General features: G+C 32.9%; 3 protein-coding genes across 5 annotated transcripts; 1 reads left to right on the forward strand and 2 right to left on the reverse strand.

Moving 5' to 3' along the window:
• Positions 1-18: 18 nt before the first annotated feature.
• Positions 19-11,581, reverse strand: gly-9 (putative N-acetylgalactosaminyltransferase 9; the record flags this gene model as incomplete). Of its 2 annotated transcripts, NM_001027705.4 has the most annotated exons (9): positions 6,987-7,120; positions 6,535-6,936; positions 5,249-5,539; positions 4,424-4,626; positions 3,897-3,984; positions 2,813-3,054; positions 1,820-1,933; positions 1,457-1,582; positions 19-895 (listed from the first exon to the last, which is right to left on the reverse strand). In NM_001027705.4, exons 1-9 carry the CDS (start codon positions 7,117-7,119, stop codon positions 755-757), a joined length of 1,740 nt encoding a protein of 579 aa, NP_001022876.1. In that variant the 5' UTR covers position 7,120. The 2 variants fall into 2 exon arrangements, with proteins under 2 accessions (NP_001022876.1, NP_001370195.1); NM_001382997.1 differs by lacking the exons at positions 6,535-6,936; positions 6,987-7,120 and adding an exon at positions 11,414-11,581 and having other exon boundaries at positions 755-895.
• On the reverse strand, positions 7,336-11,677 carry mib-1 (RING-type domain-containing protein). Its single transcript, NM_067051.7, has 12 exons — positions 11,414-11,677; positions 11,231-11,326; positions 10,493-10,837; positions 9,813-10,075; positions 9,530-9,752; positions 9,360-9,466; positions 9,191-9,314; positions 8,642-8,997; positions 8,370-8,456; positions 7,973-8,181; positions 7,598-7,821; positions 7,336-7,532 (listed from the first exon to the last, which is right to left on the reverse strand). The coding sequence occupies exons 1-12, from the start codon at positions 11,564-11,566 to the stop codon at positions 7,422-7,424; spliced, it is 2,298 nt and encodes a 765-aa protein (NP_499452.2). The 5' UTR covers positions 11,567-11,677; the 3' UTR covers positions 7,336-7,421.
• A 227-nt stretch (positions 11,678-11,904) lies between these two features.
• On the forward strand, positions 11,905-27,248 carry smc-3 (Structural maintenance of chromosomes protein 3; the record flags this gene model as incomplete). 2 transcript variants are annotated; one of them, NM_001268189.4, is made up of 19 exons in its annotated part: positions 11,905-11,957; positions 12,001-12,115; positions 12,165-12,397; positions 12,450-12,636; positions 13,672-14,077; positions 15,240-15,342; positions 16,482-16,730; positions 17,412-17,515; positions 17,574-17,673; positions 18,445-18,644; positions 18,930-19,044; positions 19,761-20,348; positions 21,134-21,265; positions 21,711-22,001; positions 23,717-23,926; positions 24,376-24,490; positions 25,650-25,846; positions 26,236-26,314; positions 26,723-27,248. In NM_001268189.4, 19 exons carry the CDS (start codon positions 11,943-11,945, stop codon positions 26,899-26,901), a joined length of 3,618 nt encoding a protein of 1,205 aa, NP_001255118.1. The 2 variants fall into 2 exon arrangements, with proteins under 2 accessions (NP_001255118.1, NP_001255119.1); NM_001268190.3 differs by lacking the exons at positions 11,905-11,957; positions 12,001-12,115; positions 12,165-12,397; ... (8 more) ...; positions 19,761-20,348; positions 21,134-21,265 and having other exon boundaries at positions 21,792-22,001; positions 26,723-26,901.
• Between the last annotated feature and the right edge of the window lie 21 nt (positions 27,249-27,269).

Genomic DNA, 27,269 nt, shown 5'->3' on the forward strand with positions numbered 1-27,269 from the left:
AATTGAAAAAAATTTTTTTTTCACCATTTTAACCACGAAAAATGCAAAAAAATGCAATAAAATACAATAAAATCACATAAATACAACGAAAAAACCCAGAAAAACCGAAAAAAAGAGTATCACAGAACAAGAAATTTGGGGAAGCAAAGTGAATTGGAGCCGTAAATTGACTAGGAAACAGGGGAGAAAATTCAACATTTTTTGGCAATAAATACAAATTTTTGTGACCCAACCGTCTTGTCCGAGAGGACTACAAAATCAGAAAAAATTCGAAAAAATTGATTTTGTAGTCCTCGTGGACAAGTTTTTGAGATTTTTTCTCGAAAAATTGATTTCGATTTTTAGGAAAATTAAGATTTTGATTTTTCGCGAAAAAAAACTTCAAAAAAGTGGAAAACTAAAAGAAAAACTTGTCCACGCGGACTACAAAACTCGATTTTTTTTAAAATTTCCTCCAAAAGGAGTACAAAGCTTAATATTCAAATATTCAACGTTTTTAAAAAACCTCGTTTGAATTTAAAATTTAAAAAATATTTAATTTTTCGAAAATTCTGAAAATTGTTGTCCACGAGGACTACAAAACGGCCTAACCGGAGGAAAAAGGAATGGAAAGTAAAAAATTTGGAATTTCAATGAAAATTAGTTAAAGCGTTAAATTAAAAAGAAAAATGAATAAGTTATTATGAAATTTTCAGAATTTTTCCGATTTTTTCAAGAATTTCATCTGAAAATCAGCGGCGGACTTTTTCAAATTTTAAGCTTTCGCCGGATCGATAAAATTCCATTTCTGATGTTCATCCTTTTCATCACATTCGACAACGATTGCATTGTCGCCGGGCTTCAAGTTGGCTGTTGACATGCATTTTCCACTTTTCAGATTTCGAATCATTTTATTCTGAAAAATTCGGATTTTTTAACGGAAATTTGGTCCAATTTTCGACAAAAAAAGTATTTTTGAATTCTAAAAAAAAATTAAAAATATCGATTGAAAAAATGAATTTATCGATTTTTTTGCAAAGAAAAAGTCGATAAAAAATAAGTTCATTGATTTTTTATCGAAAAATTGCAGAAAAATTAAATTTATTCATTTTTCTTTGTAAAAATCGATAAAATTGGATTCATCGATTTTTATTTGCGGAAAATCGATGAAAAATAAGTTTATTGATTTTTTTAATAAAAAAAATCGATAAGAATTGGATTTATCGATTTTTCTGAAAAAATGATTTTTTTAAAAAATCTATTTTTCTATAAAAAAAATCGATTAAAAAAAATAAATTTATCGATTTTTTGAAACAAAAAATGGATAAAAATGGGCTTATCGGTTTTTTAAAAGAAAAATGTCGTTAAAATTAAATTTATTGATTTTTTTTAAAAAGAAAAGTCCATAAAAAATTAAATTTTGATTTTTGAGCGATTTTTTGCGGTTTTTTTCGAAATTTTTCCCATAAAATCTCACCTCATAAGCCCAACGCTCGTTAAATTGTGCTTTTTTCGAGCAAGTTTTCATCCGAATATTTCCATTTTCTTCAGAAGCACACGTATTCTCTCGTCGAAGATTTCCTTCTTTTGATAGGGACATTAGCTGCAAAATTTTGAGAATTTTAGGAATTTTAGGTTTTAAAAATCGCAATTTTCTGTTTTTATGCTGAAAAAAGTGTTGAATTTTTTTTGGCTAAACTGAATTTTCCCAAAATTTTGTAAATTTTTTCTTTAATTTAATTCAAAAATAGGCCCAAATTTTGATTTTCAGAGTGTTTTTCCAGCAAAAAATGCAATTTTCAAGTAATTCTCAGTTTTTTTCAAAAAAAAAAAAAACTACCTGCGGAGAGCTTCCTTTTCCCTGACAATGGAAAACGCCGAGCAATTGTGACATTTTTTCGTCTCTTTGTAGGGTATCGGTGCACATTCTCGTTCCGCTGACCACTGTGTGAAGCTGCAATTTTTTTTTGTATTTTTTCTTTCAAAAAAACATCGAAAATTTTTTCGATTTTTGCTAAATTTTCTCAGAAAATTTCAATTTTCTAGTTTTTGTTGATTTCTGTTGAATATTATTTTAAATTTTCGCTCCCAATTTCAAGGATAAGCAGAATTTTCAGACACTTTTTTTCGATAACAGAAAAAAAATCGATTTTTTTTTGCCTTTTTCTTTGAGAAAAACGTTAGAAATTTGCACTAATATAGGCGATTTTTGCTTATTTTTCCAAAAAAAAATTGAGAAAAAATTTCTAAAAAGCCGAGTTTTTTTTTGGAACATTTTTGCCAAAAAAACTACACTGAAATAGGCGATTTTTGCGGATTTTTCTCAGATATTCGAGAAAATTTTCAATTTTAAAGTACGGAATTCTTTTTTGCTTTTTGCTCTCGAAAATATCGATACATTTTTGTCAAAAAAAAAAACCCCCGTAAAATTGGGCAATTTTTGCACATTTTTCTCAGAAAATTTCAATTTTTCAGTTTTTGTTGATTTCTGTTGAATATTTTTTTAAATTATTTAAAATTTCGCTCAACAAAAATTTTTTTGTCCCAATTTCAAACGATAAACAGAATTTTCAGACACTTTTTTTCGATAACAGAAAAAAATCGATTTTTTTTGCAGTTTTTCAACGTTAAAAAAAAAACCAAAAAAAGCGAGCAATTTTCTAAAAACTCGATTTTTTTTGCAGTTTTTTCTTGAAAAAAGGTGAAACTATGTACAGTTTTGCCAAAAAAAAACCACACTAAAACTGGCCGATTTTTGCTCATTTTTCTTAGAAATTCGAGAAAATTTTGAAATTTATTTTTTCGCTCAGAAAAAAAGGTGCCAAAAAATCACCGCTCCATAGGCAACGACATCCTCATCCATAATGAATTTCCCTTTGGCAATATTATCCAAAAACCATTTAAACGGCTTGCAATTCAGCCTTTTCCTGAGTTCATGCCGTGCAGTTAAATCTCCAACATCTTTAGTTCGTAGATCTTCTCTATGCATATAATATAATCTTTTATAATCATCCATCCATACTTCTGCCAAACGCTTCGAATTTGTACCATGCACGTCTTTATTGTTATTTCTTCCTGCAAAATTGATGGATTTTGAGTGATTTAAAAAATTTGATTTTTTCCAGAAAAATCGATAAATTTCATATTTATCGATTTTTAAATTTAAAATTTAAAAATTAAAAATTCGTCAAAAATCGTTCCAAATTTCCGTTTGAAAATTGTTTTTTATCCTTTTTTCCCAAAAAAAAAAACCAATTATTATCCGTCTGACTTTTTTGTAATTAAAATTTTTTTTTTTTTGGTTTTGCTTCATTTTTTTGCAGAAATTGCCCTTTTTTCTCATTAAAATTGTATTTTTTTCAATTTTTTATAGGGGAATAACCCGAATTTCGCTTTCCAAAAAAAAACCCGAATTTTAAAAAAATTTCTATTTTTCTGAAAAAATTTGCATGTCTACTGAAAAAAAACCCAAAAATCAAAAAAAAATTTTTGTGATAAAAAATTAGATTTTATTCAGAAAATTTTCCGTCTGGTTAAAAAAAATTATTTTTGGTGTTTTCTCTATTTTTGGAAGAAGTTTTATTTATTTTCTCATTAAAATTGTTTTTTTTTTGGGGAAAAAACCGCAAATTTCGCTCATTTCTTTGAAATTTTCCCGTTTTTTTCCTCGATTTTTTTTTTGAAAAATTAATTTAAATTATTTTTCAATAATTTTTTCTAAAATAAATTATATTTTCAGAATTTTAAACATTTTTAATTTTCACTAATTTTTTTTCCGAATTTTGCGATTTTTCTGCATTTTTCTGCTAATTTTCTCAAAAAACCAAACAATTTTTTTCCCGAGAGATTAACAATTTTTTGACATTTTTTCAGCATTTTTTCAGTATTTTTTCTGCATTTTTCCAGCAATTTTGCACCTGTCATATTATACGGATGACCGGCTCTGAAGATGTGTCCAACGTGGGAACATGGAATAAATTCGATCGATCCTCCGCACATCCAAGCCTGAAAAAAAAAAGAGAAAATTGCAATTTTTTCGAATTTTCTAGCAATTTTTCAGCTAAATATCAATTTTTTTCAAAAATTAAGTGGGATTTTAGCACGAAAATCGCTGGAAATCAGAAAAAAATTAATTTTTCTCCAGATTTTTTACAAGAAAAAGCAAATTTTTCGCTAAAATTCTAGAAAATGGTTGATTTTTTTTTTTTTTAATTAGCGAAAAATCAATTTTCCATTGAATGTTTCAGCACAAAAAATGACGTAAAATCCACGAAAACTTGAATTTACCGAGAAAAACAATTAAAATTGGCAAAAACTCCAGACTTTTCAAGTAGAGACTTTTTTTTTCAATTTTCAGCTCAAAATTTCTATAAAAACTTCAAAAAAAAAAAACGGGGAAAACCCATTTTTCAGTAAAAAAAATTTTCCACTAAAAATCCCGTACTCTAAACGAAATTTCGAGGTTTTCACCACCCCAAATGTCCATTTCCTCATCATATCCTCCAACTTCAAAGAAATATTCCCGATTTGCAGCTAGAAGCCCACCGGCCATTGTTGGGCTCCGAATATAGTCTGTTGGCTTTGTTCGACGCTTTTGTTCTTCTTCTGATAAGCCTTCCCATGTGAAGTGAAGAGCCCATGAGAAACCTGCAAAAAACTGGAAAATACAGCTGAAAATCGAATGTTTTGGGCAAAAATTAAGATTCTTTGAGTAAAAATTGGAATTCTATAGCTAATTTGACAAAAAATGGTCGTTTTTCGACTATTTTTGTCGAAAATTTGGGAAATTTTAGTCAACAATAAGCAAAAAAAAAATATTCGAATAGACAACATGCGGGGGACTCGGAGTGTCGTTGTTTTTTGGCGGCAAATTCAAATTCTAGAAGAAATTCGTCAAAAAATGACTTTTTTTGTAAAATAGCGAAACAATCTGAAAATTTTTGAATTTCTTAGGAAAAAAGACGTTGTTCATCAAAAATTTACCATTTTTGTGAGATTTCGGAGAAAAAATTCATTTTTTCGACAATTTTTATTAGTTTTCAGTTGAAATTGTGCAAAAATCTCTTTTTTTTTAATTGAAAATTGAGCCATTTTCTCGCGAAAAAGAATTGTTTCTCTTCGATTTTTTGTACGATTATATGACAAAACCCCATTTTTCCGGCGATTTTTGTCAATTTTGCGTGAAAATTTTGCAATTTTTGGGTGAAAAAATCCAATTTTTTCATTTTTTTGAGTGAAAAAATCCGATTTTTTTGTAATTTTTCCGCACCTCCAGTAGAAAGTGACCAATCTCCGTGATAAGCCAACGTATTATCAGAAATTGAATCAATCATTGGACACACAATTGCAGTTCGCTCATCACTAATTCGTTGTACAATCGGCTCCAACCATCCATGATTAGCTTCACAGTGAGAATCCAAAAATACGATAATATCACCGACGGCTTCACGTGCTCCGGCGAGTTTTGCTCGAATGAGCCCGTGGCGAACGTGTTTTCGGATTAGACGAACTTTTCCGCCGAATCGTTTGATGTGCTCGTCTAGCGGCTCTTGCAGTTCTTCTGGAATATATTTTTTGATTATTTTCAGTCAGTTTTAGTAGTTTTTAGAACTTTTTCAGAACTTTTTCAAATTTTTTAGCTAGAAAATTGGGATTTTCTGGGATTTTTGAATTAATTTTCAATTTTTGAATTAATTTTTAGCTAGAAAATTGAGATTTTCAGTCAATTTTAGTGATGATTTTAGGTTTGAAATTGAAAATTTCAGGCAGTTTTAGTAGTGTTCAGAATTTTTTCATAACGTTTAAAACATTTTAGCACGAAAATTGAGATTTTCAGTCAATTTTATATGTTTCAAACATTAAAAAAATTATTTTCGATTTTATTTGATACTTTTTGGCTAAAAATTGAGATTTTTCAAAATTTAGATAATTTTCAGCTTGAAATTGAGATTTACAGGGCAATTTTAGAATTTTTTAATTTTTAGATAAAACAAAATGGGATTTTAAGCCGATTTCGGGTATTTTTCAGGAAATAAAAAATTAATTTTCCCATTTATTTGATAATTTTCAGCTTGAAATTCGGATTTTCAGACAATTTTCAGTCAGTTTTAGTAGTTTTTAGAACTATTTCATAACCTTTTCTAAACATTTTAGCTGGAAAATTTCATACACTTTTAAAAATAATTCTCGTTTGTTCGGTTTTATTTGATGATATTTTTTTAAAGCTACAAATTGAGATTTTCAGTCAATTTCTGTATTTTTTCTTCATTTTCATTTCAGTTTGTTTTTTTTGTGAATTTTCGAAATAGTTCGACTATTTAAAACCTCGTGTTCTGTAGTAAAAATTAAATATTTAAATGATTTTTTCCCTTTTTTTCAGCAAATTTTCTAATATTTTTCAATTTTTAAAGATTATTATTGAATTTTAAAATATAAAAACCGGTTTTTGGAGAAAATTAGTTTTTTCCCCGGTTTTTTTGGTAATTTTCAATGCAAATCATTCTCAAATTATAATTTTTCAACCAATTTTCCCAATTTTTCTCAAATTTTACTAACGTCTCTTGCTATTATCATCGAGCAAAATGACCTCCTGCAACAACTCTGGCGGGCTCCGATTAATCACCGAATGCACCGTTCGGAGCAGCGGAGTCCACGCTTCATCAGTGAAAATAATGATGACAGAGGTCTTCGGCAATGCCGCATAGTCGTATTTAATATCTTTACACGCCTGAATTCTCGGATCAGGTACGTCTCGATCAAGTGATATTTTATCAGAAGCATGCACATTCATAAACCATTTCTTCATATCGGCCTGACCGAGCTCTGCGTCTTTTCCGGTGAGCACAACGGGTTTTCCCTTCTCTCCAGGACCTTCCCGGGGCGCTGTGTAGTTCGGGATTTGGTGGAGCTCCCCGTTCCATGTTTCCGGAAGCCTTACGAGCTCTTCTGCGTATTTTTCTGCAAAAAAATAGATTTTTTAATAGAAAAATTCCACTAAAATTGCCCACCAATATCCGGAAACTGGAATTTCGTGCGTCGCCGATCGTTCCGATGATAAGCTACGATGCAGAAGAAGGCGACGGTCAGAAAGGCGGCGATGACGAACGTGCCCTTCTTGCGAGGAATAATATACCGAAGCATGCTGGAAATATTTATTTTTCAGTGTTTTTCGAGTTATTTTGAACTTTTATTGTAAAAATCACTTAAAAATGAGTGAAAATCATGAACAATTGGGTTTAAATTGAATTAAATTGAAAAACGTGGCAAAAATGTCGAGATGGACGAGGTTCCGGAGCCCCGCGGCCACGGCCCCCACGCCTTTTTGCGCGGCAATTCAAATCATTGTAGCATATTTTCCAGTTAAAACCCCTTTATTTCTCAATAAAATCTTATTTATTTACACAGAAATGGAGTATACACAATCAAAAGCAATAAATTGATATTCACGAGTAGATCGGCTGCATCGTCTCGATAGTCTTTCTGCAGATGTGACATTGCTTCTTCAGTTTATCGGCACAATCCACACAAGCCGTATGTCCACAATTAAATACAACCTGAAAATATTTAATTTTTCAAAAAATCGATAATTTATTGATTTTTTGTTTAAAGCCATACTCACCGCAATCTTCAAATCCATACAAATCGCGCAGTTCGTCTCCAACTCGAGCTGCTCCAAACGTTTTCTCAGTTGATTCAACTCATTCTGCTTTTCACGTTCCACTTCGATTTTCGCCTCTCTCGCCGCATCGTCGGCGATTTGTTTGCGAACTTCTGCCGAAACTTGTTGACGATCGCCATCGGATGGTTCATGGCAGCGGGAGCCGATTTGAACTGGCTTTCCGTCTGTTTAAACATCGATATTTAGTATACAGAGAAAAATCGATACATCGATAATCGATTTTCCACGAAAACAAAATTGATCAAATTGCCAACGTGGCCTAGAAAACTCTAAAAAGGTATTTCTAGGCCACACCCCGTAAATCCTCGCAAATACCTTGATCATGAGCCTCGTTGATAAATTGACGACACACTGGGCATCGGCGGATTGCCACTTTCTCCGTACAATCGACACAAGCGACCCGATGACCGCACGGGTCCAATTTGACAGTGGCAACCGAATTGAGACATGAAAATGTGCACATTGTTACTTCTGTCGAGTCGAATTTATCCTCACTCATCGCCATCATCATCGGCATCACCTGTCTGAAATTGAGTTTTGCGACATGGCCGAATTTTTTCGGAAACTCGGCCACCCATTTTTTTTTGTTTGTTGATTCTCTATATTTGATAGTACCTTACGCATCAATTTCAGAAACTTTTCAAAAAAAAAATCGAAAAATCAATTGGTGGCCGAGTTTTCTCATTTCGGCGGCCATCACTGAAATCCCAACCTCTGCTTAGTCTGTGCAATATGAACGATAATCGATCTAAATGATGATTCTTCGCACAAATCCATCACGGTCATCCCTCTGCGATCTCTGAAAGGGACATTATTGATTTTTCTGAAAACTATCGATTTTTGTCGAAAAACATATTTTTCTAGAGAAATCGATTTTTTTTTTAAATATCGATTTTTATCCGAAATATTGACTTTCTTGAAGAATATCGATTTTCCCAGAAAAAGAGAAAAATTATCGATTTTCTTTAAAAAAAATAGACCAACTTGACATTCAAATCCGCTCCATTAGCAACCAAAAAGCAAATAGTGGCAAGTTGCCACATCGGACGAAGTCGGCTTGCCATCTCATCAAGATTCAGGTTCGTACGAACAAGTTGAGCACAAACCGGAACCAACGACGCCGGATATTGCTCCGAATTGCTCAACATTTCACGAATCAACTGGAAAACCGGTGTCTGTCCATTCAAATCGATAATATTCGATGGAGCGCCGGCTTTAACGAGAGCCTGAATTGCTGCAAGCCGATTACAGTCTTTTTCCGCTTCTCCTGTCCATTTTTCGAGGGCGTAGTGGAGTACTCCGCGACCGAACTTGTCACGACGGTGGACTTCTAGGCCAAGCTGAAGAAAATAATTAAAAAAAGTTGTCGGAAAATTCAAATTTCTGGAAAAAAAATTTTGGCGAAAAATTAAAATTTTTCGAGAAAAATTTTGATCTTAAATTCATTATTTTCGGCAAAAAAATCCTAAAAACTAACGTGGCCGAGTTTTGCATAAACCTCGGCCACCAACACTACTAATTTTTTTCACCTACCGAAATAAGTTTATTGACAACATTCGCATGGCCAGAGGCAGCGGCAAAATGCAATGCGCTCATTCCAGTTTTCGAGGTGGTATTACGGTAGGAGGCACGCAACAGGAGAAGCTGCTCGACGGTGCTGAAAATGTTGGAGGGGGTGGTGCACTTCTAATAGAGGTTTTACCTGACATGACCACTCATAATTGCAATTTGGATGGGTGTCATATTGCTATTGTTCACGTGATGAATGTTCGCACGAGTATTTGTCAGAATTCTACTTATTGCCGCTTTCTGAAATTGTTTTAGCGATTATCGATTTTCTGGTCAGTTTTCGGAAAAATCAATAACACAAACCTTATTCGAAGACTCTGGCAGCCGGCACACCTCATGCAAAAGTGTGTCGCCAAAATTGTTCGGAACACACGGAATACAAGTACTCGTACCGAGAAGCCGATCGATACAAGCTGCGTGGGCGTGACGGGCGGCCAAATGAAGCGGTGTTAGACCGTTGGCCGCTTGTGAATTGATGTCTTTTGGGAGAAGAAGCATTACAGTATCCAGCATTTTGTCAAGACCTCTGCAAGAATTATTGATTTTTTTAATTTTTTTTTAAATCGATTTTTTTACGATTTCCCACCTCTCCGCAGCCACATGAATGATAGTTCGATTCTCGGAATCTCTGGCGGTTCTATCTGCACCCAACGCGACAAGCATCACAACAACATTCCGTAGATCATCGGCGACAGCACGGAAAAGTGGCAGTTGACCGTCGAAAAGGGTCCGAACTTGTTGCGGATCCGATCGGATCGATTCGACGAGAAGCGCATAGCTCAGCGCGTCTTCACCCCAATTCGCGATCACTTGCATTAAGGTGTCCGGGGTGTAGCCGTGGATTGTGTGCTGAAAAAATCGATTTATCTTTCAGGTAGGCATGTAGGTAGGTAGGCAGATAGGCAGGTAGGCATGTAGGCATGTAAGCTGACCTATGGACCAGCAGGCAAATATGTAGACAGACAGGCTTTATGCAGACGCATTTTCAGGCAAACATGTAGGAAGGCAGGAAAAAAACAAGCAGGTAGTCGCGGAGGCAGGCGTGTAGGCAAGTAGGCATGTAGGTATGTAGGTTTGTAAGCTTACCTATGAACAATCAGGCAAATATGTAGACAGACAAGCTTTATGCGGACGCATTTTCAGGCATTTTCAGCATCAGACAACAATTTGACAGGCTATTGCGATAGTAGGCAACTAGGTAGGCACATAATCAGATAAGCGTGTAGGCAGGCAGTTTTGGAGGCAGACATGCCTGAAGTTACCTACCTTATAAGTATGAACCGACGGCTCATTATTATCTCTAGCAATCATTGACAATCGGGGACCCGAATAAACCGGACACAAAAAGATATCCCGTCTCTCATCAGTCCATCCCGTATTCGCATTAACCGCCACCTGAATCTCCCGGGTAATCGTCGGATTCGAGGCGCTTTTCAGTTGAACCAAATGCTTCGGAATTCCACCTAAATTCAATGGTTCCTTCGTTGCCACTATTCCGATTGTCGTTTTTTCCGGATCTCCGCGGGTTATTGCAACGAGATCACCTTTTGAATGATCTATACATTGAGGGAATTCCAACGCGTCCAGCGGCCATTCGGTAGAGAGCTTGAACTGAAAATTTAAATTTAAATTTGGGATGAAAAATTCGGAAAAAGGCTCTTTTTTCAGTGTTACCTCTGAAAGCTTGAAATCAAAAAAATTCAGGAAAAGTTTTAAGTATCTTCAATGAAGATTTCAGTTTCTGTACCGTTATCAACCAATTTTCATTTAAAAATTCGATATTGAAAATCAAAAATTACAGTAGCCTTTTAAAGACGCACGCCACTTTCGCAATACTTCTCCTGGCGCGATCAGTAAAAATGTGTGCGCCTTTAAACGATTACGGTAGTATCCAAGCAATTTAAACTTTTTTTTTCCGATTTTCAATGGAAAAAAGTACAAAAAAGATCGCTAGATTCCGAAAAATCACACATTTTACACAAAATCTTCAAAAAATCAGCTTACAAGCTCTGGATTTTGCGGAACTGCGTAGTAAACCCGAACATTTGCAGTGTGCCGGTGCTCGTTGATGCTCTCGATATAGCCAATGTGACCGAGAAGCTGAAAATGTTGAAGATTTGCCTGTTTTGAAGAGATTCTCAGCAAAAAATTTCAGATTTCAGCATTTTTTTCTTTTCTGCCACTCACAGCCAAATGTGTCTTCGTCCACGCAACATTATTGTACGAATTGAGGCGTTGTGCATGATTTGGATGATTTTCCGATATCAGAATTCGATCGCCCGGTGTGAAATACGTCAGGTACTCGTCGTAGCTCGGCGATTCGCCAGCTACTCCGTTCATTTTTGTGAGAAATAATTGAAATAAATAATTTTTTGTTATTCTGCTTTAGTTTTTTGTTTTAGACACGTTTTTCCGTGGTTTTCTAGTATTTTTCCGAGAATAACACGTTTTTATTTGGAAAAACCCTCATTTTTCGAAATATCCTTGTCCGAGAGGAGTACACACCGGGTGGCCGAGTGGGGATTTCTAGTCCCGGGTCGCGCCCGCGAATTCTTCGCTTTGAATTTGAAATTTATTTTTGCTGATTTTCAGTGTTTTTTGCGATTTCCATCGATTTTCCTCATTCAAAAAGTTTTTTTTGACTTAAATTCTGCGATTTTCTCATCTATATTATCGATGTTTCAGTCAACATCCCATCACTTGATGCAATAAACCGATGAAGATCAAAGAAGTGAGTTTTCCCAAGTTTTTCATCGATTTTTCCCTATTTTCAGGTGAGAATCACCGGCTTTCGAAGCTACAAAGACAACACCAATGTGTCGGGCTTCAGTCCACGCTCGAACGTCGTCGTCGGACGAAATGGATCGGGAAAATCCAATTTTTTCCATGGTTAGCCGCATGAATTTCTGCGGAAAAGCTGAAAAATGTCAATTTTCAGCGATTCAATTCGTTCTTTCCGATGAATATGCTCATTTGAAAGAAGAACAACGTCTTGGTCTGCTTCACGAGAGTACCGGACCGAAAGTCGCCCACGCTCGTGTCGAAATCACCTTTGACAACTCGGAAAAGCGTCTAATGGCGTTTGAAAATTCAGAAGTGAAGATTGTTCGTCAAGTTGGAAAGAAAAAGGATCAATATTACATTGATAATAAAATGGTGCCACGTGCCGAGGTATTCCAGCTGTGGAAAACCTCGAGATTTATCGATTTTTCCTCAATTTCAGGTGGTAAATCTCATGGAATCCGCCGGATTTTCTCGCTCAAACCCGTATTACATCGTTAAACAGGGAAAAATCAACGAGTTGGCCACTTCGCCGGACGCTTATAAGCTAAAGCTACTGAGAGAAGTCGCCGGAACACGAGTTTACGATGAAAGAAAGGAAGAAAGTCTGAAAATCCTGAAGGAAACCAGTGCGTACCTGAAAAATAATTGTTTTTTCGGTGAAAACGTTAGAAAAATGATTTTTTTTTGCTGAAAAATGACTGGAAAATCATCAAATTTTCATGGTTTTTGGTGTTAAGTATGCAAAAATTGCACATTTTCAGCAAAACTCTGGTTTTCTTTTGCAAAGTCGCGCAAAAATGACTGGAAATTGTCCAAAAACTCCGAAAGTCAGCATATTTCGACTATTTTCAAAAAAAACTCTCAAAAATTAGTGCATTTTTATTCAAAAAAGTGGAAATTCACCTTTATATATTGATTTTCTATCTGAAAAATGACTGCAAATTGTCAAAAAGCTACGAAAATCACCAAATTTTGACTATTTTCAACAAAAATCGCTTGTTTTTCTGGAAAATGTCAGAATTTATTGAAATTTTCATTCAAAAAAGCTTGAAGTTTACCGATTTTACTGGATTTTTGAAGATTTTTGAAGACAAAAAGTGCTCAAAATCTGGTATTTCGACCGAAAAATTTATCTGGTAAAATATTCAAAAAGCTCAGAAATTTCAAAAAAATTTAGCTAAAAAAACTAAAAAAAAAAAGCTTTTTAAGAGTTTTAAGAAATTTTTCGAAGAAAATAGTTCGAAGAAAATAGGTACGTGAAATTTTATCGATTTTTCTCAAATTTTACAAGAAAAAATATTTGAAAAATCAGAAAGTTAACATTTTTGAAGAAAAAATGCTCAAATCTTGAAATTTTATCGATTTTTCTGCAATTTTACAAAAAAAAATTCAAAAAATCGAAAATTCACCCTTTTTTTTTTGAAGAAAAACAATTATCAAAACCTGAAATTTAATTGATTTTTCTCAAATTTTTCAAAAAAAATGTTTCAAAAATCTGAAATTAACCTTTTTTGAACAAAACAGTGCACAAAATCGGGAATTTTATTGATTTTTCTGCAATTTTACATAAAAAAATGTTTTTAAAAAATCACAAATTTACCCTTTTTTTTGAAGAAAAATTCTCAAATCTTGAAATTTTATCGATTTTTCCTGAATTTCAGAGATGAAAACGGAAAAAATCCAAGGCCTTCTGAAATACATTGACGAACGACTCCAAACTCTTGAAAACGAGAAAGAAGATTTGAAAGAATATCAGAAATTGGATAAAACGAAGCGAAGTGTTGAATATACAATGTATGATAATACAAATAAAGAAGCGATAAAAGAGAAAACAAAGCTTGATGAACAGAAAGTTGAACTGAATCAAAAGGATAATAATGTGAAAAGTCAGTTGAATGATGTTATTGCTGAAATGGCAAAGCTTAAAACTGATAAGAAGAAGCTGGAATCACTTGGAAGAGGACTTCGTGAGGATAAAGAGACACTTCAGGCTGAGGAAACTAAAATGGTTGAGGAGAAAATGACGTTGAAGCTTGAAATTGACTCGTTGAATGAGGAGAATACAAGGTTTTTTTGAGAGAAAATCACTGGCAAAAAAATGCGTATATTTTAATGAAATTGCCACTGCAACTTTTTCCTCACGAGGGACGAGGAAAAGTGGTTTCTAGGCCATGGCCGAGGGGCCGACAAATTTCAGCGGCCATTTATCTTGCTTTGTTTTCCGCGTGTTTTCTTTTGTTTTGCACCAATTTTTCCCGTTTTTTCTTAATAAAACTGATAAATAATAATTTTTTACAGATGCTAAAACAATTTCCAAGTAAAAAAATCATGTATTCAGTGGGCAAGCAGCGGTGAAAGTGGGCATTGTCATATGATGGATTACGGGAATACAAATCCTAAACTTTTTCTGAAACATGATACATATGATGCTTAAATGCTGAGACTACCTGATTTTCATAACGAGACCGCTGAAAAAGTTTTGAGGTTTCCAAAATTCAACTTTTTTGGTGAAAAAGTAGAGATTTTCGTACAAAAAGTTGAATTTTGAAAACCTCAAAACTTTTTCAGCGGTCTCGTTATGAAAATCAGGTAGTTTCAGCATTTAAGCAGCATATGTATCATGTTTCAGAAAAAGTTTAGGTTTTGTATTCCCGTAATCCATCATATTACAATGCCCACTTTCACCGCTGCTTGCCCACTGAATACATAATTTTTTCACTTGGAAATTGTTTTAGCATCTGCAAAAAATATTTATTTATCAGTTTTAATAAGAAAAAACGGGAAAAAGCTGTGAAAAACAAAAGAAAACAGGCGGAAAACAAAGCAAGATAAATGGCCGCTGAAACTTGTCGGCCCCTCGGCCATGGCCTAGAAACCACTTGTCCTCGTCCCTCGTGAGGAAAAAGTTGCAGTGGAAATGTGAATGTTTTACTGAAATTGCTACTTTTAATCTAGTAAATTCCTGGAAAAATTCATTAAAATCTTGGAAAAGCCTGGAAAATGTGCTTATTTTGCTGAAATTATCAATACAAATTTAAAGAAAAAATTCCAATTTTTCATTATCATTGATTTAAAGCTCAATTTACCAGTTTATCAGACATTCACCTAAAAATCCATTAAAAACCAATTTTAGAGTTTCAGCGTTTTTTGTTTTCGCGGAAAATTTTGAGCTAAAAAAATTACCAAAATTGACCGATTTTTAAACAAAAAATATATAAGTTATTTTCAGAGAACGCCAGGGACGTCAAAACGCGGAACACTCGCTTCAAGGTGTCGGTGATGAGATTTTCAAGAACGAGGAGGAGCTCGATACGATTAAGCCTGAATATGCTGTAAGAGTTTCCAGCCTTCTCAATCTATTTTAAAAAATTGGAATTTTTTTAAGCATAAATTGACTTTTGTTTTTTTTTTTGAAATTCGCAGTAGAAATTAAAAAAATGGGGAAAAAACCAATTTCTGGCAAATTTTCGAGCTTTTCGGGGTTTTGAAAATATTCTGTAAAGATTTCAGCAAACATTGCTTTTCAGCTCATTGTTTTCAGTTTTTTTCAGTGAAAATTTAGTCTTTTAGCGGTTTTTTTTTCTAGAATTTTACGACTTAAAGGCTTAAGATAAACTCGATTGACAGAAATCGGTAGGAGTTATTCAAAAAAAAAATCACTAATTTCGGGATTTTACACATATTTTGATCTCAAAGAATTTGATATTTTCCAGAAAAATGTCATTTTTGCAATTGTTCGCTGCAAATTTCCCGAAAACTCGATTCTAACAATATTTGAAATCCAAAATTCCATAAAATCTCAAATTATTGTGACTCGTGTGAGCTAAAAGCGATTGCGATCGGCTCTCGGAATACGTTATTTTCCACGAAATAAACTGGAAAAAACGAATTTTTGAGCTTTTCAATTGCCAATAGCTCACATTAGTCACCGGAGATGCGGAAGCTATGCCCAAATTTTCAATTTTAACTGGAAAATTCAAGTTTTCCCGTTTTTCTCTGATTTCTAGATTAAAAATGGAAGAAAATTGTTATTTTTGCTTCGAAATCTAGAAAAATTGAGATATTCCCAGTTTTAATCGAAAAATTCTGATTTTACACATATTTTAGTCTCAATAAATTTGCAAATTCCCAGAAACTAATAAATTTTGCAATGTTTCGCTGAATCTTTTCCGAGAAAAAATTCCATATTTTGCTAGTTTTTAATTAAAAAATCTAATTTAAAATGGTGAAAATTTTATGTATTTTTAGAATTTTTAGTTTGAAATGCTCTAAAAAATCGAATGTTGTGACTTGTGTGAGTTAAAAGCGATTGTTCGGCTTGAAATCCGTTATTTTCCACGAAATAAACTGGAAAATATCGGATTTCTGTGCCTTTCAATTGCCAATAGCTCACATTAGTCACCGGAGATGCGGAAGCTATGCCCAAATTTTCATTTTGAAACAAAAACTTTAACCCAAATCCAATTTACAGAAGCTTCTGGAAGAGGAATCCCGTCTGAAAACCGACATCAGAATTGACGAATCCCGTGCAAAAGAGATTCTCGCAAAACAGGGCCAACGCAGTCAATTCTCGTCGGTCGATGATCGTGATAAGTTCCTTCGTAACGAGATTCGTCGTATTTCTGGATTAATTGCTGATAATAAGGAAAGAGAAGAGACGATTCAAAAAGAATTGGCAGATGTTGAACGAGAAGACGAGAAGCTGAATAATGAGATACAGGTGAGAGAAAAGCGGCTGAAATTTTGGCTGAAAATTTGACTTATTTAACTGAAATTTACTTAAAAATGTAAAATTTTGATAATTTTCGGCCTAAAAATATCGAATAATCGCCGTTCATCAGCCAAAAATTAGCTAAAACACTCAGAAAATGAATTTTCTAGTGCTGAAATTTAAAATTCCGCATTCTTTTTCACCAATTTTCAGCGATTTTCATCTAAATTCGCTGAAAATTTGAAAATTTCAACCGTTTCTGGCCTAAAATTGAGCTAAAACTCGCGAAATTTTCATATTTTAAGCCAAAAAATTACTTCAAAAAATCCTAAAAATCCCCCCTAAAAGCCTAAAATTCGGAAATTTTTGAATTTCATTCGGAAAAAAAAACTCCTTGAAATTCTGGATTTTTTTTCCACCAATTTTCAACTATTTTTACCTAAAGAACACGAAAAAAGGATGAAAATGTGAACATTTTCGGCCGTTTTTATCGGTACGATTTGTAAACCTAAAAAATTCGAATTTTTTGTCATAAAACCTCAAAAGAGCCGGGAAAATTGGAAATTCTGAATAAAAAATTCAAAAAATGCCAAAAAATGTTGCTCAAAAATCCGAGCTTCCAGGGAGGTTCAGACCTGAAAATGCCCTTTTTTTTAACTAAAAATCCCTCTAAATTCAAATTTTTTCCAGAGTATCAGCCGTACAATCGACGAAAATCGCTACGAAATGGACACTTTTGCCGCTAAATCGACATCTCTGAAACAGGAATACGATGCGGCTTATGTGGCTCAACAGTATGTGAAAAAGCTGAAAATTTCCCTGAAAAATTGTGGAAAATGAGTATTTTTTCAGAACGGCCGCCCGTGAAGAAAAGGCGATTCGAGACAAAATTGGCAATACCGAACAGGATATTTCAGCGGCAAATGATCAATTGAGACGTATTGTCGCACGGGTAATTAGTACCTGAAAAAGCTACTGAAAAAGGATTTTTCTAAAAATTTAGAGAGAGAATAGCTGAATTTTAGTGAAAAAAAAAAGAAATTTTCGGTAGAAATTTGAGAAAAAAACGAGAAAATAGGCAATTTTTTCAGTAAAAATTATTTTTTTCAATCAAAAAGCGACTGAAATTCACTGAAATATTTGACAAAAAAAACGAAAGGGTAATTAGATCTTAAAAATTGTAAAAAATTGATTTTACCTAAATTTACAGAGAAAATAGCGAATATTCAGTGGAAAAAATTGATTTTTCCCAGAATAGCGAATTTTCAGAAAAATTAAATTTAAAAAAAAACAATTTCTGGTGAACTGATGACATTTAAAAATTTCGAGATGTTGAAAATATTTTATGAAAATTTTGGTGAAAAATTTAAATTTTTGCCTAGTTTCCATCAACTTCCATCAACTTTAAAATAAATTTTAATTTTTGTGACTTGTGTGAGCTAAAAGCGATTGTTCGGCGGAAAATACGTTATTTGCCACGAAAAAAACTGGAAAATAACGCATTTTTCTGTCTTCAATTGCCAATAGCTCACATTTGTCACCGGGGATGCGGAAGCTATGCCCAAATTTTCATTTTTCACAGAAATAAATCTAAAAAATACTGTTTAGAGGCTTTTTTTTGCAAAAAAATGCAGAAAATCTATAATTTTTCAACTATTTTGAAAAATCTCACAAAATTTGCAATAAACTTCTAAAAAAAATTCAAATTCCCGCCAATTTGCAGCCAGTATACAATGGAATCACAGGAGTCCGTAAAGTAATTGAAGAGTTTAAACACGATAATCGTAATGGACAACACGATGACGTCATCAATGGATATTATGGTACTGTCATTGAGTTGGCAGAAGTTCCGGATATGTTTAGGACAGCTGTCGAGGTTATTGCACAGAATCGACTTTTCTATCATGTCGTCGAGACTGATCGGTACGGTTTTCGTGAAAAAATACGAGAAATTTAGAAAAATTGAGGCATTTTCCTTTAAAAATCCAGAAAATTCCAAAAAATTTGACAGAAAAAATTCGAAAAAATTTTTTGGAAAATTACCTGAAAAGCGAAAAATTTTCCAAAAAAAAAATTCGCTTTTCCAGAATTTTTCCGATATTTTCAGCATTTTTTTTTCTGTTTTTCTGTTCTAAATTTCAATTTTCTTTTTTTTTTTAGCGTTAAAAAAAAAGCAAAAATCCACGTTTTTCACCCATTTTTCTTCAGAATCGCCACGAAAATCCTCCGAAAATTCAACGAAATGCAACTGCCCGGCGAGATTAATTTCTTCCCGATGAACCGTGTGTCGGCGCCAAGACAACGCGATTTGTCCAATAATTCGGTAGGTTTCCCGGCGAGAATTGAATATTTCGCTGGAAATTTCCCAAAAACTCGATTCTAGCACTATTTTAAATCCAAAATTCCATAAAATCTCGAATATTTGTGACTTATGTGAGCTAAAAGCGATTGTTCGGCTCTCGGAATACGTTATTTTCCACGAAATAAACTGGAAAAAACGAATTTTTGAGCTTTTCAATTGCCAATAGCTCACATTAGTCACCGGAGATGCGGAAGCTATGCCCAAATTTTCAATTTTAACTGGAAAATTCAAGTTTTCCCGTTTTTCTCTGATTTCTAGATTAAAAATGGAAGAAAATTGTTATTTTTGCTTCGAAATCTAGAAAAATTGAGATATTCCCAGTTTTAATCGAAAAATTCTGATTTTACACATATTTTAGTCTCAATAAATTTGCAAATTCCCAGAAACTAATAAATTTTGCAATGTTTCGCTGAATCTTTTCCGAGAAAAAATTCCATATTTTGCTAGTTTTTAATTAAAAAATCTAATTTAAAATGGTGAAAATTTTATGTATTTTTAGAATTTTTAGTTTGAAATGCTCTAAAAAATCGAATGTTGTGACTTGTGTGAGTTAAAAGCGATTGTTCGGCTTGAAATCCGTTATTTTCCACGAAATAAACTGGAAAAAACGAATTTTTTGTGCTTTTCAATTGCCAATAGCTCACAGTAGTCACCGGAGATGCGGAAGTATTTTCCAGAACGCTCGCCCAATGTCTGATGTGATCGATTACGAGGTTCAATACGATAAAGTGTTCAAATCAATCACAGCGAACGTGATAATCGTCCGAACTCTTGATCAAGCTGCTCGTGATCTTCGTAACGAGGGATTCGACGTCGTATCAGTTGACGGAGATCAAATGTCGAAGAAAGGAGTAATGACGGGAGGATTTATCGACAAAAAGCGTAGTAAACTCGAGCTTCACACTCAGAAAGATCGATTCACGAAAGAGCTCGCCGAGCTGCAGAAAAGTTTGGCAGAAGCCGAGAAAATGGTTCGAGAGAGGACACAGGAAGCGGAAAAGATCCGAAATCGTATGCAACAGCACGAGAATCAGATTGGAGACTTTCACCGGAAGCACCGAGAGCTCACGGAGGCTAAAAATGCGATTAGTCAGCAATTCTATATGGTTACGAGCACAAAAGAGCCGAAAAAGGATCAACTGCTCGGGATTAAGAATCATCTACGAGAGCTTTTGGCTCAAAAGGAGAACTTTGAGCAGGAGATTGGATCGAATATGAGCTCACAGTTGACTTCTGATGAAGAGCAGACTGTTAAGAAGCTAAGGGTACGGGAATTACATTTTTTGAAAGAGTTTTTTTTTTGAGTTTTTTAATGGAAAAAATCACGAAAAATTGAGTTTTTTTGCCTCTAAAACGGATTTTTGTTGAAAAAAACTCAAAAAATTCATTTTTTAGCATCTAAAACCGCTTTTTTCTGAAATTTTTGCGCGAAAAAAACCTATAAAATTACATTTTTTTTAAATTCCGAAATTTTCGATCAAATGTAGATTTAAATAAATAGTAGATCCAAAAATTGCATTTTTCAACCTCTAAAACCGAAAATTTTCAATTTTTTTGTGTGAAAAAGCCTCGAAATTTTATATGTTATTGCTCCGATGTGTTTTAAAAAAAAATGTTTTCAAAAATTTGAAAAAAGTAGAGTTTCATCAGAAAATAACCACGAAAAACTATTGGCTGAAATTCTCCGAAAAAATTAAAAAATTACTCGGAATTTTTTTCTGAGTTTTCGATTAAATTTTAAGAACAAAAAAGAATATTTTCGGCGAAAACTACTTTTTTGCTAATAATTTTTTTTTGAAAAATTACATCGATAGCCTCAAAAACATGACAAAAATCTTTCATTATAAACAAAAAATCACGAAAAATTGCATTTGAAGCTCTAAAAAACTTGCCAAAATGTTTTTTTGAAAAAAGAGCATTTTCTTGCTCCTAAATTTCTGAAACTTGACATAAAAAATTTTTATATCAAAAAAATCTAGAAAAGTTGAATTTTCAACCTCTAAAAATCATGAAAAAAAATTGAATAAAATTAAAAATGTTTTTTTTGCAGAAAAAAGTGGACGAAATGACAAAGCAACTGGCAACGGTGTCGCGTCGACGAATGGATCTTATGCATCGAAAAAATGCGATTGAGAATCTTTTGACAAAGAAATTGTACAAAACGAAGGAGAGCCTCACTGCGGTACGGGATACGCGAGTTTTCTGGAGCAAAAAATTCAGAATTTTTCTAAAAATTTTCAAGATTTCTGAAGCATTTTTCTGATATTTTTTTTGTTGCATTTTTCATGAAATTGGCTATATTTTTTTTTGAATTTTTAAAAAAGTATTTTTTTAAAGATTTATAAAAAAATCTGAAATTTTACAGCAAATCGACGACATTTTTCGAAAAAAAAATCGGTTGAAAATTCCAAACATTTCTCGAAAAATCGTAAAATTGGCAGATTTAGAAACTTTTTTTTTGTTGCAAATTTTCATCTTTCTAACAAAAAATAAATCATTTTTGCCCACAAAATTTCAGATTTTCTCGTATTTTTTCTGAAAATTGTAACATTTTTTAATAAAATAGGGTGAAAATGTGTCAAAATCCTAGTTAAAAATTCCAGAAAAATCCGAAATTTTTTTTGCAGCGAGTCGACGACATTTCCGACAACGAACGCCGGCACAAACTTGAAAATGCGAATGCTCAACTGACATCACTGCTCACGAGAATGGAATCCACCCGAAAACAACTGGCGACTGCAATTTCAGAACTTCAAGATTATGAGACAAAAGAGAAGGCTCTTCAGATTAATATTGATAATGTTTTGGAGCAACAACGAGATTTGGAGAAGCAGCAAGCGGATTTCCAGCTGCAATATGATAAAATTACAGCAAAAGAGGATGAAGTTAAGCAGAAGAGAGAGGATAGCTTGAAAAAGGTAGAAAATGAGAGGAATTTGTGGCTCTTGGAGCAATTTTGAGTCGGAAAAGTACACTCGAACGTGAAATTTTGGCTCTAGAAGTGCTCTTTTGGAGCTTAGTAGAAAAACTGGAAATTTCCAGCCACTTTTTTCTAGAAATGCGATCAAAACTCGAAAAAAATGTTTCATACAAATTTTCAGCGAGAAATTTGAATTTTCACGAAAATTTGAGCCAATTTGAGCACATAAAAATATGAAAATTCGATTTTTCAGCTAATTTTGTCTAGATATTCGATCAAAACTCGAAAAAATCAATTTTCATACGAAATTTCAGACTCTGAAGAAGTTGGAGCCAAAAGAGAGCCAATTGAGCACAGAAAATTGAAAATCAGCACATTTTGTCTAGAATATCGAGCAAAACTCGAAAAAGTTCACTCGAACGTGAAATTTTAGCTCTAGAAGTGCTCTTGGAGCTCAGTAGAAAAACTGGAAATTTTCAGCCAATTTTATATAGAAATTCGATCAAAACGAAAAAAAATGACGTTAGACACATTTTTAGCGAGAAATTTGAATTTTCACAAAAAATTTGTGCTCCGAGCCAAATTTTTGGAGCCAATTTGAGCACAGAAAAATGTGAAAATTCGAATTTTCAGCGTTTTCTTTTTCGTTCAACTGTCCTTTGGGAGTACAAATTATAAGAAAATTGCGATAAAGCCCCACCTAGAAGTCAATTTTTTCTGGAAGAAACTGAGAAATTTGGCGATAAATTTCCATTTTTTTAAATCCATTTTTTGTCAAATCCCATTTTCTGATGATTGAAAGCCTAAAAAATTTCGCGGAAATTGAAAAAAAAATCCGAATTGCCTAGACTTTGCCTAGAAATTTGATGAAAACTCAAAAATTGGATTTCAATACGACTATTTAGCTATAAAACTGCTTGAAGCCGATTTTGAGCACAGAAAAATGTGAAAATCATCACATTTTCCCAAAAAAATTCGAGTTTTCAGCTAAATTTGCCTAGAAATTCGATAAAAACTCAAACAATCGAGTTAAACACGAATTTTCAGCTCTAAAATCTGTTAATGCACCGAAAAATGTAAAAAAAAAGAGGATTTTATCGACAAATTCGAAAAAATTGAATTTTCAACTGAGAAACGTGCAAAAATTCGAAAAAAAAAATATTGATTTTCCACTAAAACTCTAATTTTTCTTTTTAAAAAAACGAAGAAATTGAATTTTTCTGATAAATTTTCAGCAGCAGCATTTTTTCAAGTTTTAGGCGTTTTTTAAAAACTTGAAAAAATGCTGCTGCTGAAAATTTAGAAGAAAAATTCAATTTCTTCGTTTTTTTAAAAGAAAAATTAGAGCTTTAGTGGAAAATCAATTTTTTTTTCGTATTTTTGCACGTTTCTGTGTTGAAAATTCAATTTTTTCGAATTGTTCGATAAAATCCTCATATTTTTTCATTTTTCGGTGCATTAACAGATTTTAGAGCTAAAAATTCGTATTCAACTCGATTTTTTGAGTTTTTATCGAATTTCTAGGCAAATATAGCTGAAAATTCGAAATTATGTGGGAAAATGTGTTGATTTTCAAATTTTTCTGTGCTCAAATCGGCTTCAAGCAGTTTTATAGCTAAAAAGTCGTTTTGAAATTCAATTTTTCATTTTTCTGAAGCTTTTGAAGAGAAAATTTCGTGAAAAATTCAAAAAAAAATTCCTCGAATTTTGTAGATGCGCCTTCTCGGTGCCCTTCCAACGGATACATTCTCGAAATGGCAAAACGTGAAGCCTCGTGAGCTGGAGAAGAAGCTGCTCGAGTGTGTAAATGAGTTGAAAAAGTATGAGAATGTGAACAAAAAGGCGTTGGATCAATATATGACTGCATCGTCACAAAAGGAAGAGCTCACGAAACGAATGGCCGAACAGAAGAAGAGTGAAGATGTGAGAGGGGCGAATTGTGCAGGGAAAAATATCGAAAATTTGGAAAAAAAGTAGAAAAATTCAGAAAATTTCGAGAATTTTCGAGTTTTTTGAGCAAATTTATTGCAATTTTCGTAAAAATTCGAATAAAAATCTTACGGAAACCGGTTTTTCCCAGATTTTCTGAGCTTTTTTTCTCTGAAAAGCTACTTCAAATTAGCGAAAATTACCTTAAATTTTTTCTATTCGTTTGTTCGAAGTTTGAGAATTGCAGAGCATTTCTGAGATTTTTGAGCAAATTTATTGCTATTTTTGTGGGAAAGCGTCTAGAAACCACTGGAAATCAACCTTTGAAAAGTCCCTTTTTCCTGTGTTTTTGAGCTATAATTTTTCGCGAAAAATTGACTTAAATTCAGCGAAAAGTGCTCAAAATTAAGAGATTTCCCCTAATTCTTTCCCGCATTTTTCAGTCAATCGAGGAGCTTCTCAAAGTGCTCGAAAATCGCAAGTACGAGGCGATTGATTTGACGTTTAAGCAGGTCAAGAAGAACTTTGAACAAGTTTTCAAGCAACTTGTGCCGCATGGTAAGGATTACAGAAAAAAAAGGATTTTTCGCCGAATTTTCACGAAATTTCCTGAAAATTCGATAAAAACATCACATATTTTTTTGTGAAAAATATTTTTAAAGGTGGTGTAGTCGAATTTGATTTATTGCTTTATTAAAGACTCGGAATTGTCTGAAAACACCGAATTTCATAATGAAACTTTTTGAAAACTTCTCAAAAAAAAGTTATGACGGCTCAAAAAGTGGCCTAAATTTAGTTGAAATTTGAAATTTGACTTGTTAAGCGGTTGGAAACAGAGGTGGTCGGATATTTTTTCGGATATTTTCTAATAATGAATTTATCAATAAGTATTAATGTAGTTATTCTGGAAGAAATGTATCCGAACCAAAGAGTAACTATTAAGCAACATTTTAATATGATAAAACCTAGAAAAATTCTACAAGTTTTCCTTACCGAGACCTTAAAACTTATTAGCCGAGCAACATCGGATATCGGATATTACGGATATTACGGATATCGGATAATGGACTTGCATATCATTTATACAGAAAACTTGTAGAATTTTTCTAGGTTTTATCATATTAAAATGTTGCTTAATAGTTACTCTTTTGTTCGGATACATTTCTTCCAGAATAACTACATCAATACTTATTGATAAATTCATTATTAGAAAATATCCGAAAAAATATCCGCCCACCTCTGGTTGGAAACTAACTTTTTTTGAAATCACCGTCAAATTATGAGTATACAATGTAATTATCTTGCGTTTTAAACTTGATTTAGGTATTTTAAAGTCGATGGACGGCGAGATTTTGTTTAAAAATTTGAAAATCTCGCCGTCCATCGACTTTAAAATACCTAAATGAAGTTGAAAACGCAAGATAATTACATTGTACACTTAAAATTTGACGGTGATTTCAAAAAAAAAATTGTTTCCAGCCGCTTGACAAGTTAAATTTCAAATTTTAACTCTTTTCAGGTCATTTTTTCATTTTTTTTTTCAAATTCTGAACAAAAAACGAGCACACAAACTCTTTTTACAGCAGGAAACCCAATTTTTAAAGCTTTTCTTCAGTGTTTGCGTATTGTATTGGGGTACGGTAGTCGCGGTGTTTGCGTACCTACAAAGTTACAGTAACCCGGAAATTGATCAATTATCTCCCGTTTCACATTCCAGGCCGCGGAAAAATGCAAATGAGAGCCCGTGAGCAACGTGACGATGAGGAAGGTATCAATTCAGTAGAGCTGTACGAAGGAATCTCTGTACTTGTCTCCTTTGTATCAGATGATGGAGATTCAGAAACACGTGAAATGACACAATTGTCTGGTGGACAAAAGTCTCTTGTTGCGTTGGCTATCATTTTCTCGATTCAGGTAATTTTTAGGTTTTTTTTAGCGAAAAAACTGGAAAAAAATGATTTAAAAAATGTTCTGTTGTAAAAATTTTCCAACATTTCCGTTTTTTTTTTTTTTTTTGAAAATTTTTCAACAAATTTCTAAAATTTTGCAAAAATTATATTGAATTTACGTGAAAATTCGCAAAAAAATAATAATTTTTCCGGAATTTTAGCTATTTTCAAAGAAATGAACTAGTGATTTTGAATTTTCTAATCAAAAAAAATTCCAAAAATTCTTATTTTTTGTTATTTTCTATTATATTTTTACACTAAAAATTATCAATTTTGCGAGAAAAAATCGGATTTTCGACAAAAAAAAATTTAATTAAAATTTTCAGCAAAAAATTAAAATAATTTTTTTTCCAGAAATGCGACCCCGCTCCATTCTACTTGTTTGACGAAATCGACGCGGCTCTCGATGCTCAACACAGAAAATCTGTGGCTGGTAGGCACTTTTTTTTTCGTTGAATTTTGAATTTTTGTAGCATTTTTAAAAAAAATTATTTTAGAAAACTTTTAACAATTGAGTGTTTTTTAACCAAAAATTAGCGAATTATAAAACTTAATTTTTTTCTGATTATTTGCAGGAAATTTCGAATTAAAATTTTTTAAAATTAAATTTCAAAACCAAATTTCAAAAAAAAAACAATTACTCAAAAAATTAATTCATCGATTTTTTGTGAAAATTTGAACAAAAAAAACCAAAAATTAAGAAAAATTCTGGGGGCAGTATTTGCTTTAAAAAATTTTTAATTTCGAAAAAATTGGTAAATTTCTAATTTTAATTTTGATTTCAAAAAAATATAATTTTTTTTTAATTTAAAAATTTGAATTTCAATACAATTTTTTGCAGACATGATTCAATCTCTATCGGATCAGGCACAATTCGTCACTACCACCTTCCGACCGGAGTTGCTCGCCACCGCCGAAAAATTCTACGGAGTTCGTTTCCGTAACAAGGTCTCTCACATTGATTCGGTCACTCGTGAACAGGCTTACGATTTTGTTGAGGATGACACCACACATGGATAAATATATGCATATTTTGAATATTTTTTTGTCTCTGAAAATGTTTCAAATTCCCGCCACCACCCACACTATCTACCTTATCAAAAAAAAAAATTCACTTTTTTTTTCTATCCCAATTGAACTCTTCCTTTTTTTCTATTTATATTGTACAATGATCCCATCCACCCAAATTATTCGATTCGATCTCCCTTTTTTTTTAAATTTAATCTCTTTTAACGTTTAAACCCACCAAAGTTTCCAATTTTCTCTACTTTTTAGTTTTTTTCAAGATTTTAATTGAAAATCCATTCCTCTGGATAAATTTGTAAAATGGGAATTTTTCTAGAAAATTTAGGCAAAGAAATTGGAAAAAATTGAGTTTTTTTTAAACA

This window comes from Caenorhabditis elegans, chromosome III (assembly GCF_000002985.6).
Source record: "Caenorhabditis elegans chromosome III".
Lineage (NCBI taxonomy): Eukaryota > Metazoa > Nematoda > Chromadorea > Rhabditida > Rhabditidae > Caenorhabditis > Caenorhabditis elegans.

Coding starts and splice junctions, on each gene's coding strand:
- mib-1 (NM_067051.7), bottom strand. CDS start 11,566: ATGAACGGAGTAGCTGGCGAATCGCCGAGCTACGACGAGTACCTGACG. Junction 9,753..9,812: donor ATTCATGTGGCTGCGGAGAG/GTGGGAAATCGT, acceptor TAATTCTTGCAG/AGGTCTTGACAAAATGCTGG. Junction 9,315..9,359: donor ATTATGAGTGGTCATGTCAG/GTAAAACCTCTA, acceptor CAACATTTTCAG/CACCGTCGAGCAGCTTCTCC.